Below are 15,040 nucleotides of genomic sequence, written 5' to 3' on the forward strand. Positions count from 1 at the left end.
TTTAATACTGTATTCCCAAATTAATGATTAACTGAGATATTAACAAATTCAAACCCTACTTATTCACACATTTTCATTTTTAATGGCAGCCAGGTAAACATATTACTGTTTACAAAGCAGCTAATTTATAAATAATCAAACTATATTTTAAGTAGATTCTTAAATTGATATAACAGGCTAAAAGATTACTAACAAAATAAAACTTACTCGTATTAGTAATTATTAAGATAAAAAAAATTCAATGCAGTTCACCTCATAGTCATCTTTAGTAAACTTATCTTCGTGATAAAATAATATTCTTTGTGTAGAATCCTTTGCTTGTAAGGGACACGTGTTGCAGATGTCGCAGCTGGTGGTTTCGGAGATAGTGCGCCGCTCGAGCCTCACGTCGCGCATCGCGGCCATAGAGAAGTGGGCGGCCGTGGCAGACATCTCCCGCTGCCTCCACAACTTCAATGGCGTGCTGCAAGTGTGCGCGGCCTTCACCAACAGCTCCGTATTCCGCCTCAAGAAGACGTGGGAGAAAGTGTCCAAGACTGTGAGTGGTGTCTCTTGGCATGCCATCGCTCTTCTTTTTCCCCCTTATGTTTCCATGCCAGTGTGTTCCTGCTGTGCTGCAGACTAGTATTTTTGGCACAATTTTAAATTTGAATTTTTAAAAAAAAAAAATTTAATAATGTCCCTAGTCATTCTTTTGCTGCAAGGACTTAAACTTGTTCCTCCTCCTGTACACTCCCATTCAACCTTTGTCAGACTTGTCTCTCCATGTTTTCCCAGCCCTAGATCCGATTTTCGCCGAGTCTTTTGCGAGTCAGACTGAGTATCCGTTTATTTCCGCCTTGGCGCACGAACGTCGCCTGTAATTCGCCTCTGATCTGTGACGAGAACGACTATGTCCTGCAAGCTCTCAGGGCAGGCTACTTACAAGACCTCGCCTGAAACGAGCACTTCTGGACATGATCTCGAATCATCTTCACCAATGTACAGTCACGCCTCCGGGTTCAGTAGAGCCTCTTTCCCACTGTCATCAGCAGTTCCCACACACCCCACCTCTCCAAGTTTTCCTGGGTACCTGGCTCAGAGCATTGACCGGCCACTAACCCCGGCCAGGGTCGGCGTGTCCCAAGACCACGACTCGAACCTCAAAAATATACTGCTCATGCACCCTAGCAGTGGTTTTGCGAATCACTTCCCCTGGGTGTTTGAACACCCGCTAAACGCCTGCCCTCTGGCGTCTCCCACATCAAATAGTACCCAGTAGTTCCTTCCCAGGCCACCAGAGCACTGGCCTAGTCTACTCCATAAGCCCCATGCTGCTAACAGTCGCCTCGTGTGAGTCGACCTCTACACAGTTCAGCCACACCTCTGTAGGTCCCGCTGACATCGACCGGTACCACCAACTTTGAGATATCGAAGTCAGCTTTCCTCGACAACCCCCTCGGTAACCTTCGGAACCTTTCGGTCCGAAAGCCGAAGCCTCCCCCTTTCTTTCTTTAACGTCGCCTTTTAGTTAAAAGTCTCAGCCGCTCCAACTTTACTGCGTGCCGCGATTCTGGACTGGCTACTTTGCATCTAAGTCATCAGGACGCCTCTCCGTTTTTCTTTTAAGATGTGATCAACTAGACTAGGTGTTGGGAAGTAAATTATTATATTAGTGATATTTCATGTGTTGGAGTTGCAGCCATGCATTGTTTTTTTAGTTGTAGTCGTCGGTGTGTAAAATGATGTGTGTGAGCTTTGTAGTGAAGAAGTAAATAAACGAAGTGTCTTTGCTACGATGTAATTAGTTTCTTCCAACATGGGTTATGGGCCCAGGAACTGTAATTGAAAAAGAAATCGGAGACATTCGTGCGCGTACGCGAATATTTTAATTTTGTTTTGTTTGTTTTTCCGCACCTTGAGTATCATGGCGGCGAATGCATTGAACTTCGTTGAGAAATTAAAAGGGCGTGAGAACTACTGTTCTTGGAAATTCCACATGAGGGCCCTTTTAAAGCTGGATGACCACTGGGATGTCGTAAATGAGGGTATCACAGATGAAAACGAAAAACGAAAATACGGTAAAGCACTAGCGAAGATATCGTTGCTGGTGGAAAAGGACCTAATCCACCACATTGAAAAATGCTGTACATCGAAAGAAGCTTGGGACACCATACAAACTTTGTTCGAGGACTCGGGACTGACTCGCAAGGTAGGGTTACTCAGACAACTGATCCTCACCCGGCTAGATAATTGCAGTTCTGTCGAAGAGTACGTGAATCAAATTATATCTACGGCACAGCGGCTCCGGGAAATTAAATTTGACATCTCAGACGAATGGATTGGCACATTGTTGCTGGCAGGCCTACCGGACGAATACAAACCAATGATAATGGCATTAGAGAATTCTGGTACTCAGATTACCGCAGACACCATTAAAATCAAGCTTTTGCAGGATGTAAAATGTGGTGAAAGCAAACCAGGAGATTCAGCACTCTACAGTGGTCAACGAAATAAGACACATCCCGCCAGCAACAACAGGAACTACTTAAATGTAAACAAACCTGAAAGGAGATGGCCTCACACATTCCGATGTTTTAATTGTAACAAGGTAGGACATTTTGCGGCTGAGTGCCGAAGCCAAACTAGAACTGGTGAAGGAAGAGGAAAACGGATGGAGGGAGAGGACCGAAGTGCATTTCTTGCATGCTTATTCTCTAATTCATTAAATGAATGTGAACGTTGGTATCTAGACTCATGTGCCTCAATGCACCTCACCAAGTACAGACATTCTAAGGATTCAAATAAAAGTGAGCTGGAAATCTTCACTGCGAATGGCGAGACAATTAAAACAGAATCAGTGGGGAACATAAACATCAGTGTTTCAGTGTCTGGGAGAGACGATGTTGTTGAGGTTAGGGATGTGTTCTACTCACCAAACATCACCACTAACCTTCTCTTTGTCAACAAAATTGTACAGAAGGGCAACAAGGTCATTTTTGATGGTGATGGTGGAAAAATCTACAACAGCGAGGACAAGCTTATTGCCACAGCAACAGAACATAGAGGAGTTTACCAGCTTGATACACCAACTAATCACCGGGCCTGTGTCATCACCTCACAACAGGATTTATGGCATAGGCGATTAGGTTACCTAAACAGGAAAGATATGGCTTCACTAAAGTGTATGGCCATCGGTGTCGAGAGTGTTGAATGCAGTGCAAAACCCTGTGAAGTGTGCATTTTAGGGAAGCACAGTCGACAGCCCTTCAAAAGAAGTGAATATCGGTCTAAGGAACCACTTGAATTGATTCACACAGACTTGTGCGGACCAATGGAAACCACTTTCCTTGGAGGCAACAGGTACTTCTTTATCTTAGTGGACGACTATTCCAGGTACACCCATGTCTACGCCTTAAAGTCCAAGGATCAAGTGCCTGACTTTTTCAGAGAGTACTGTGCGTTGGTAGAGAACCAGCTCAACAGGAAGATAAAAATGCTGCGATCAGACAACGGGACGGAGTACGTGAATTATAAAATGTCACAATACCTAAAAGAGAAAGGCATAAGGCACCAAAGGACTGTCATCTATACACCTCAACAGAACGGAGTGGGAGAACGGTCAATTAGAAAGACAGTCGATAAGGCTAGGTGTTTATTACAAGATGCTCACCTCCCTAAAGAATACTGGGCAGAAGCTGTTACGACAGCGGTATACTTGAATAATAGAAGTCCCACCAAAGCCCTCCAAGGCCAAACCCCGTATGAAGCTTGGTACTCGAAGAAACCAAACCTGAGCCATCTGAAGTTGTTTGGGTGTGAAGCCATGGTTCAAGTACCCAAAGAAAAGAGAAAAAAATGGGACGCCCGTTCTGAGAAGATGAAATTCGTGGGATATAGTGAAGACACAAAGGGATATCGCTTGATAAACCCTACCACCAAAGCAATAACGGTCAGCCGTGATGTAATTTTTCTGGAAGGCAAAATGCTTAGCCAGAGCAACCCTTTAGTCATGAGTCCACCAGAAAGAAGTCACACGCAAGACAGCCCTAACAAGGATGTTTTAACAATGCCCCTGACTGATCTTCCAAACGAGAGTTGTGAGGCAGATGGTACTAGTGAGGATCAAGAAACTCATGACAGCCGTGATCCCAATGAAGACATGTCCGACAGTGCCGAAGAACCTTTCTATGGTTTTTCTGATAAGGAACCTTTGGAACAGGAACTCCACCTAGGACGGTCTACACGCCTCCGAAAAACTAAAAGTGACAAGGACTTTATATCATACTTTGCTTCAGGTAAAGATGAGCCCTTAACTCCAAGGGAAGCTCTGGAGAGTCCACAGGCTTCGAAGTGGAAAGCAGCAATGGAAGAAGAGTTGAAATCTTTTTCATGCAATGAAACATATGAGTGGACTGATTTACCAAAAGGGAGAGTACCTTTGAAAACCAAGTTGGTATTCAAGCTCAAGAGCTCCTCCTCAGATCAGCCAAATTACAAAGCTCGCTTGGTCGTCAAAGGATGTAGCCAAAGGCCAGGTATAGATTACGAAGATGTGTTCTCCCCAGTTGTCAAATACTCCTCACTCAGGTACCTGTTTGCCCTAGCCACGAAAGACGATCTCAATATTGCACACATGGATGTCAAGGCAGCTTACCTACATGGTTTCCTCGAAGAAGAGATTTACTTACAACCACCCGATGAAATTGGAGAAAAACCAAACAACAAAGTCTGGCGACTGAGGAGGGCCATGTATGGCCTAAAGCAGAGTGGTAGGTGTTGGAATCAACGCCTCCATGAAGTTCTCATCGAAATGGGTCTTAACCAATCAAAAGCAGACCCTTGCATCTACTTCACACGTCAAGGCGAGAATGTTATTGTTGTCGCTATATATGTTGATGACCTCCTGTTGTTCTCCAACGACGAAAATCTTAAAAACATGGTTAAGTCAAGCCTTGAAATGAAGTTCAACATGAAGGACCTAGGGGAAGCCAAATATTGCCTCGGGATGTCCATCACCAGGGATCGTGTCTCTGGCAAGTTATGGATTGATGAACGCCCCTATATCGACGAGATCCTTGTACGCTTCAAAATGTCTGACAGTAAGCCCGTCGCAACTCCCATGGATTTAGGTGTGAAACTTCAGGGAACTCCGAGAAATACGACAGAATTTAGTGAAGGTGATGAGTGCTATGAAGAAAGCGAGAAAGATGACACAGAGGTTCCTTTTCAGCAGGCGGTTGGTAGTTTGTTGTATTTGTGTCAGATATCTAGGCCCGACATTGCACAAGCTGTAAATTGCGTCAGTCAGTTCAACAGTAATCCAATGATGTGTCATTGGGTTGCCGTTAAACGCATCCTCAGGTACCTGAATGGTACAAAGAATCTGAAACTGCAATATGACAGGAACTCTGACCCGGAAATGATTGCTTTCAGTGATGCAGACTGGGGCAGCGAAAATAACAGGAGGCACTCAGTAACAGGTTGTAGTTCTAAATTCATGGGGGGTCTAATCTCCTGGCACAGCAAGAAACAAAGAACAGTGGCACTGAGCACGGTGGAAGCAGAATATATAGCACTCAGTTTCACTGTCCAAGAGGTTCTGTGGCTTAGGGAATTGATAAAAGAATTGCAGCCTCAGGAGGTTGGACCATCCATCATATATTGTGATAACAGAGGGGCCATTTGTCTGTCAAAAAAACAGAGTCGTGAGTCAGAGGTCTAAGCACATTGACATACGTTACCATTTCCTGAGAGAACATGTCCAGCAAAAGACCATCCAAGTATGTTATTTACCTACTGAACAAATGGTATCGGACATGCTGACAAAACCTTTGTCAAAGGAGAAACATTGCAAATTTTTGATTGAAATGGGTCTTGTCTAGTGCATTGTACCTTATGATACACATGTATGATACATATATATATATATGTATATATATGTATATATATGTATATATATATATATATATATATATATATATGCACACAATATAACTATTAATAATTTAAAGGGAAGTGTTGGGAAGTAAATTATTATATTAGTGATATTTCATGTGTTGGAGTTGCAGCCAAGCATTGTTTTTTTAGTTGTAGTCGTCGGTGTGTAAAATGATGTGTGTGAGCTTTGTAGTGAAGAAGTAAATAAACGAAGTGTCTTTGCTACGATGTAATTAGTTTCTTCCAACACTAGGGATATTTCCCCCAGTGGTAGAGTTTAGGCGTTAGTCAGTCCGTATAGATCTAGCTCGCAGAAGTAGTCATGTTATAGTCTTCATAAATAATTAATTTTCTTTAAAATTGTGAAACGTCTGCGACGGGTCCGTGTGCTCAATGCCCGGTCAGATCCTGGAAAAAATCACCCTGTTTGGTGAGTTTTGACAACTTTTACTCCCCGACCATCATCGTGACTAGAAGGCATTTTCTGCCTATTTTACCAACTGTCTGTGAATCAGTCCTGAACATATGTGTTTCGGATCTGTTTACAGACAGGGTACAAGTACCGAACCAGGGTACTAGTACCGGACCAGGGTTCAAGTACCAGACCAGTTTACAAAAACCGGACACATTCCGAGGACCAGATCAGTCTCCACGGGCCGGATGACTAAGGCTCTCTGACATCCCGTCAGCTGTTCCACTTCATCCAGCAACCTTCAAACCACCAGCCCTTCAGTTTTTAAAACCTTTTCGGACTAGCATTGAATCGTGACATTGAACAAATCAGACAGCCAGCAATTTCTCATTATGACTTAAAAGATCCTGGGACTGCGACTCAGTTTATTGTTACGAATTTTATTTAAATTATGTTAAAGATCTATTTAATTGTCTAATAAGGGCCGACCCATTCTTTTGATAATGTGATTTTAAATCCATGTTTATATATATATGTGTGTGTGTGTGTGTTTTTGTTAATCAATTTAGAAATTATCATGTGAAAATAATCAAGAGTAAAATAAAAACAGAGGTACTAATGTCCAGACGAAATCATCATTTTGCCTTCTGAAACCAAAGATCCACTCGTTACCCCCAGTCATCAGGAGAGACTGAGGAGTGTAACGAAAATGGTAGCAGAGCGTGGTTACGATCCATGGACCTGCGGGAGCGTGCTGGACCCACTGCCAAACTAGAAAGTCTTTACGTCATTGATTATCATGATTGTGGGAGGTGGGCTTAAATTAACTTTCAAAGATCAAAAAACTGTTATTTACATCATACAGAAAACCTAACCAATTATTATTTCTGATTACAAAAAACATAATAAAGCTTAAATAAAGTCATTTACAAAGTGGGGAGGGCAGTAGCCTGGGTTTTTACACACTACAGTTTGCTTACACAAGTTCATAATTTTCAAATGTAAAACCATTGTCACTTTCTTAAATTTAAACCTTACTTTTCATTGGCCTACATACCACTATCTAACTGCATAGACCAAACCATGTCTGAAAAAATTGTAATGAAATAAAATGTATTTTATGCATAGCAATAGTTAACATTTGCTGAACAAACATTTCAAAAAACATAAGAATTTGCTACAGAGCTGGAAATGATAGCTGCTACAGTTTAATCGTCAAAATACCGCATGTAATTTGAATTGACTAGATGCACTCACATACAAGCTTGCTTTCGTGAGTGCTAAATTTCCTGGTTAATTAAGTGAATATTGTTAACAAAGTGTAAAAAAGTGGTAAATAAATACATTATTATTATTATTATTATTATTATTATTATTTGTGGAATTCAATATTCCTCACACATTGTTAGTGATGTAAATCAGTCCTTTGTTTTATAAATAATAGGCTGAAAAAAGCTATCAACCATCATTTGTATATTTAAAGGGTGTTGATTTTATTAAGACCTGCAAATTACTTTGGTCAAACTATTATAAAAAAATTCTTCATTATTCATGAGCAGTTAACTGTTCTCTTGGCTCAGTCTGTATACTACCCATGCACAGGAGGTTGGAAGTTAACACAACTGATCTGTGTGTGTGTGGTACTGTCTCCCTGCTTTGGCAATACCTCTGACAGCAGTCTTGCTCTTGTGGCAAAGCAAATGTGTAAATGTCGGGTTTGTCACCGGAGCACGAGACGGGGTGTGTGCTGCCGCAGACGAAGCAGACGATAGAGAAGCTGCAGGCCATCGTGTCGTCGGACGGCCGGTTCCGCAGCCTGCGCGACGCGCTCCACCGCTGCGACCCGCCCTGCATACCCTACCTGGGCATGTACCTCACCGACCTGTCCTTCATCGAGGAGGGCACGCCCAACTTCACCGGCGACGGTCTGCTCAACTTCTCCAAGATGAGGATGGTATGGCTCACTGGTCTCGATGTCTCATCTCCTCGCGTCTCTGCCACACTGCCCCTTTACGACTGCATTGGCATACTTTTATCACCTATTTCAAATTTTACACTTGCAGTTTAGTATTAACGACAAAACAAACTTTAAAAAAATGTACTGAATTTAACATTAACCCTTCATTCTCAGTAGGAATCCTTAGTTATAATGGCTAGGTACATATAATGTGTACTGAATATAACTGGCATTTCATTTTAAGCTATTTCCTTCTGATTTCATCAGTGGATAAGTTATAATCAGTGTTACCGTAAAACGGGGTAAATAGAAACAGCCTGCCCAAAGAAATCTTACATATGATGTCTTAAGTTTAAATTTTTTATATTTTGTAAGTTATTTACCAGTTTTATTTTAAGTGAATTTCATCTAAGAATTTGTACTTAAATTTCCTTGAGCTTAATGTTTATATTTACCCTGCATTTTATACTCTCCCCATTTCACAGTATTCAAATTAGGGAATCGCTCATCCAAATAATCAGGACAACATTACTCCTGTGAATATTGTTTTATCCTAAGTAGATAATAAATTATGACTGCTCAGTGGCCATCCATGTTTCTGAGTGCATCATCGGCACTAGCTAGCGTGCTGGTGTGTGAACTCTAGCGTTGCAAGCCCTGTCTGGTTGCTTCGTCTCCATCAGAATGGTCATGGCCAATTGGCCAAGTAACCGTTAGTTTAGCTAAGCATTTTATAACATGAAGCTTCTTATTCCTATATAATATTTCTGTTGAAAAGCAGTTTTTCAATGGTAGGAAAAAAAAAACATGAAAATTAAAACCATTTCTATTGTGTCTATGTCTGGGAAAGAGTAAAAGAGTTATTCATGAAAAAATAAACTTTTCGGTCTTCATAAAATGCATTATTTAAACAGTTTCAAAGAGATTCATTACTAGAATTAACTGTGTTTCTCTTGAACAATTAAGTGTAGAAAAGATTGTGCCCTTTTTTCTTAATTTATTTTCATGCATTATGTTGGTTTATTATTTTGACCTGTTGAAATATTGTTTTTGCTCAAATTAATGCACTACAAAATCTATAAACCTCTGTGAATAATGCTAATATATTAACTACACTGAACAGCTCATTTACAAATTTTCTGTAATAAAAATTTAACGAAGTACTAATATCTTTTATATTTGGCACAAACAGGCTGCTTTACATCTGCTAATTTTGGCTCTTTTTCTGTGTGTTTGTTTATCTCTCTGTCCATTTTGAGTTTTCTCTATAACTTAGTGTGCACCAGCGATGGTGTGTGTGCAGTCTGCTTCTCCAGGTTTCTATAGATGGTCAGCCATGATCATATTACATCTGAAACCGTCATAGGAATAATGAAGAACATTTCTGAATGATGGAATCCCAAAAACAGTGAAAACAGATAGAGGAACCCAATTCACATTGGGGGAGTTTAAGCCATTTGCAAAAGAATATTGTTTTGTCAAGACGACATCCAACCCAAATTTACTTTGAGCCAGCGGTGAAGCAGAATAGCAGTGGACATCTTGAAATGCATTCTTTCTAGATTAGAAGATCCTAATCCTGCACTTCTTAACAGATAGGTGCACACCAATTAAATCTCTATTTTCTCAGCAGAAATGCTGTTTGGGCAAAAACTAATAAATATACTGCTTATTCCACAGGCAGATAGTGTTCAGGGAACAGAGAGAACTAGTTCAGTTCAAAAGTAGGGATGAAGCTCTGAAAAACTGGAATAGAAGAGGTAAATAAATTATGATTACTGACATGAAGCATTATGGTTTTGTTGAAAATGTCTCCTCCTCACCTTGTTTGTACTTGTTAGCCACTAACTGAGTAACTATTGAAAAAATAAGACAGCTAGTATACAGTAATGTAAAAGAGAAACACAAACCGTGCAGACAAAGCAAGACATTGTGCGACAGCCACCCAATCCAGCAAAAGGAGTTTTTATAAGGGGCTACACTGCAGAAAATGGTTGAGAGTAATAAACTGTAGCTCTCTACATTCAGAGTCACTGTGTTCAGCAGGGGTCAAAGATGGTTAGGAAGTGCAGACACTGCAGGGAACAGCAAACGCAACGGCAGAGCCAAGCAGCACACCAACATGGTGAGAGATTAGTAAAAGACCACAGAGATTAGACATGGACAGAGACAATGATGAGGGATGTGTTATGTCTTGTCAGTTTGTTGTGTTAATTGGTGAAGGTAGTCAACCCTGGAGGCAGCAAGACAATGTATGGTAAAGGAGGTCTAGCCATTAAGATGGTGGACAATAAGCTAAGTCATTATCACTACACAGGGTGTCTACCAGAATCTCATAATTCATTTTAGTGACTTTTAGTGACTTTTAGTGACCTCTTTTCTCAACTTTAGTGACCTTTTTGGGAACCATTTAAATACTTGAATAACATCAAAATAATAATAATACGTCTGCATCCTTGTAAGGTTATACAGATTGCCAATAAAAAAAAGTTTAAGTGCATAAATATCAGGCAAAAAGAATTCATTAAGTTATATACTAGACACTTTTAAATGGAATCATGCTTACCTTAATAATTTTTTTAGTGTTGATTACTTTCCACAGCTCATAAGTCAATTAAAAAAACATTATAGAGTACATGACACTTTAAAAACTTAATTATTTCAAAACAGATGTGTAAATCAATATTTTGCTCAATTACACTACACATTTAAAACACTGCACACACAGTAAAAAAATTTCAAAAATAATAATAAACGTTATTGATTTCAGACAAATTATCAACTGCTGTAATTTTTTGCTAAGAGCTGAAATTTTGTCATCCAGCAACTTAAGCTCTTCTTTTTGTTGCTCGAGCATTTTCCTCTTAGCAAACTGTAATTCTCTTAAGCTCTTCTTTTTGTTGCTCGAGCATTTTCCTCTTAGCAAACTGTAATTCTCTTATCTCATCATAATTTATTTTCTTCGTCCTTTCATTTCTAGCCTTCTCTTCTGCCATCTTGGACAATGCTTCCTTTCGTCTTGCTGAAGAATTTCTGACAAAATGAATCATATTTTTTGAAATAACTACATTCGCTACATTTCCAACTGAATAAATTGTTCCATAAACAGATCTATGAGCCACAAGGGAGTCTTCTGTCATATGTTCCACCAAACATTCCTTATTTACCGAAAATCCCCTTTCAACAGCTGCATTTCCATGGAACATTACTAGTATTTTCTGGAAGAAAGTAAGTAGTGCTGTACTATCCATTTTCAGATCAGAAATGAGATTCACAAGGAAACTGTCCAGTCTGTGTTCTTTTCAGTTGAATTTCTCAACAGCCTCGACAACAACAGGGTTTTCACAAAACTTCATGTAATCCCTCTTCACGCAATCAGCAACTGAAGGAGTCATGTGTTGTTTTGTCACAAACACTTCAAGGGCTACAGTGATTCGTGAGCTTCGCAGCATCTGACTTCTCATTATATCAGGATCTATACATGAAGCACCCTTAACAATCTTATATGACAAAGGACATTTAGTCACAAGCTTTGAAAACAAATGTTGAAGATAGCATTTGCAATCAGTCCGAAATTTCATTACTGTCATTTCTTTTATTCCTTTACTACAAGCTGCTTTAGCACCAAACCCAACATCAATATTTTGAAGTGTCTTAAGAGAAGAGACTTCAATAACATCTAAACTTGCAAACTGAGAACCAGATTTTATACCTTCAACAACAGATTTCTTTACAAATCTGGATGCAATACCTTGCAAAAGGCTGAAAAGCTCCTGGTGCAAAAATGGTAGCAACGGTGCATTTGACTGAAATTCAATCAAAAATGGCTCAATCTGCAATGCTACCGACAGCAAAAACTCAACTCATCAGCTAAAGCTTCCTTTACTTTGTTGAAGTTCTCAGAATTTGGTGGTTTCTTTTCAACGGATTTCACATACTTTTTCAGGTGTGGCAACATTTCTATGGCTCGTTTCAGTACTTTTGAGTTCTCCACCCACCTTACCTGACAGAATTTCAATGCAAATACTGGGGACCCTGTTATCTGCATGTACTCAGCTCTTCTCGATGGAAAATCTTTGAAGAGGTAAAAAAGAGAACGAAGATATCCATGAATATTCCATCCTGTTTTACTGTGATGGTTCAACAGTTACCGGTACTTCACGCACAGTTTCCTTTTCAGTGTTTGAGACTGTAGCAGAATCTAATGCAGGACGTGTTTCTGGAACATTAGACCTACATCTTTGGTCCTCAAGGTTTGTTTCAGTCTCCACAGATGCGACACTTATACAAACAGCTTTTTCTCCTTCGTTGGTACGAGAAAAATTGATTACAGTCTGTTTATAACTTAAAAGTTGACGCATTAAATTTGAGTGACGTTTTCCATTCTCGTGAACCTTAACACTGTTAACCCCAGCATGTGCAATGTCAAAATCGGTGCAACATACACTGCAAAAGGCACGATGTTTATCATTATCATTGACTATATTTATAGTGACGGGAACATATTGTTTGTACGATCAATACGGGAAAAACGATAATTTGAACATTGGTACAAGCGGACTCTTTTATCCTTAGTTGTATAGCAATTTCGCCGGGACCATAGCAAGTATACGATAAACACGGACAATCGATACATGCGAGTTCGATAGATAGAGGTTCGACATAGTTAACATTTCACAATACGGCTTTTTGCTTTCCATTCTCGTTTGTAAACACATTTTGACGTCGTTTTCAATTATTTCTGCGTGTTTAGAAATAAAGAGTACAGTATTATTAAAGCTTCCTAAACCGGAAAAAAATCTCTAGCATGTATTAAGTACTGACATTTATGACTGCATGAAATATTTTTTTCTCTCCCCGATTTTTGTGTCCACTGCTTCAATACGTGACTTTTCGTGGCTTTCGTGACCACCTTCACGAAAACGTGACTTTTTCGTGACTTTCGGGATTTTCGTAACCGGTAGACACCCTGCTACAGTATTGAATCTATTGAAGACTATGATAATACTTTTTTAATATTATCAAAAACTTCTGCTTGGAAACATTTTTGATTCAAACAACCATTACTGAAAAAAGTGACCAAAATTATGTTGCAGGGTAAAAAGTGCGTAACTTCTATAGAAAACACAATTCCAAGCTTGTTCGAACTGTTTTATAACTCATAATATTATACCAAAATATTAGTTTGAAATTTTTTTTAATACAGTCACTCTTAGTGCAAGGAGCGAATTAATTGTTTAATGCATGGCTCGTGGGAATAAATATTATGTTGTTTTCATGGGAGTTTTCATTTGAGACTCAGTACAAGACCTACCTTCTTCTGCATCCAGTGAACATCCAGTTGATGGCCAGTTACTCTTATTGATAATCTTTTATAAATTCTACAAAAATGTTGAATGCATAGATTAGAAAACAATTTAAACTTTTTGGTTGCATGGAATTTGCAAAAATGTTAGATCAATCCCTTTAGAAAATTTGATATCATAAAAGATGGTGTTAATTGTAAAGTTACCAGAATTTTCCTGAAATTTTCAGAAAGTTCCATAAAAAATTTAAAAACCTACCTACATCAACCTCAGTGGGGGATCCAGGATTTTGGTTTGGAAGGGGCTTGACCCAGCTGAGGCTAGGCTTTATCATGGCAAACACTAAAACAATAGTGGACCCAGATGCTTTTGGGGGGGGCTTGAGCCCCTTAGCCCCCCTCTGGATCCGCTACTGATCAACCTGTATTCTATTTATGTGTGTAATTTAATTAATAGCAGTCTTTCTCTGCTTTCACAATATTGCATTGCATCACAATGAATATTGTTTGATGACAACTCTAACAAAAATTTTATTCAAAGGAACAACCTTTTTCTTGAAGTTCAATACAAGTTTCACTTAAGTTGTCCTGTTGAAAGTTTTTTTTTTTTACGTGCCTTCTAATAAATTAATGAATGCTGGCTGCACGCACGAAAAAGTGTCCCGTTACGCACATTGTCTGATTATACTGTGTCCACTTACACTCATTGTACGCTTGCGCCGCATCTCTCTCTCTTCCACTCGATTGGAACAACCATCGATTTGACTTTTTCAAGGCACATTAAACTTGAAACACTCCCATTCATTTCCTACTTTTCCTATCATCGTCCTATCCTTAACAGAATAACACAGATTGGAAGAAGTTAAATTGCAAACATGTATAAAAGTTATAGTTAAAATAATCTGTTCGCTAAAGTAATAAACATATTTGAATTAATGAGTGCAAATAAAAGTAAATTTATCATGTGGGCTGATCGCGCATTGCCGGTGATTTCGAGATGTTAACTATGGGCGCCACCACGTGGAAGGGCACGTGGACCCGGCGGAGTCTCTCACTCAGGGCGTGACGTAGCCCAAGTGGGGACGAGTTACCAGCCCTTTCTATCCTAGCTACCCAGACCTGGCCCGCTCTAGGCGTCGGGCACGCCACACTCCTAGACTCACTCACCACGTGATTAAATAAGTACTCACTTTATATTTATTCTCCAGATTTAATTTCACTAACACGTCTCTCTACACGCCCGTTACACGTTACACGGTTAAAAAGCCTGAGGCACGAATCGGTTTAGGTGAGGGCATGGTCCACACACGTGGCCATGCTGCAAAGTTTACTTATTACACGGTGATGAAAGAAACTCGACTGAGACAATTAATTAATTAAACAGTCCGCTGACCGAGAGCTGCCCCGAGGATGACGAACGAAAGCGATTTAAAAAGAATTAACGATA

General features: G+C 39.7%; 1 protein-coding gene across 1 annotated transcript in view; it reads left to right on the plus strand.

The window, feature by feature from the left end:
* LOC134536698 (ras-specific guanine nucleotide-releasing factor 2-like) overlaps positions 1-15,040 on the plus strand; it is a 400,528-nt gene that overhangs the window by 367,559 nt on the left and 17,929 nt on the right. The window contains exons 25-26 of the mRNA XM_063376561.1: positions 341-538; positions 8,088-8,285. Of these exons, the coding sequence (XP_063232631.1) occupies positions 341-538; positions 8,088-8,285 (396 nt within the window). The remainder of the gene's footprint in view (positions 1-340; positions 539-8,087; positions 8,286-15,040) is intronic.

This window comes from Bacillus rossius, chromosome 11, assembly GCF_032445375.1.
Source record: "Bacillus rossius redtenbacheri isolate Brsri chromosome 11, Brsri_v3, whole genome shotgun sequence".
In the NCBI taxonomy this organism is placed as follows: domain Eukaryota; kingdom Metazoa; phylum Arthropoda; class Insecta; order Phasmatodea; family Bacillidae; genus Bacillus; species Bacillus rossius.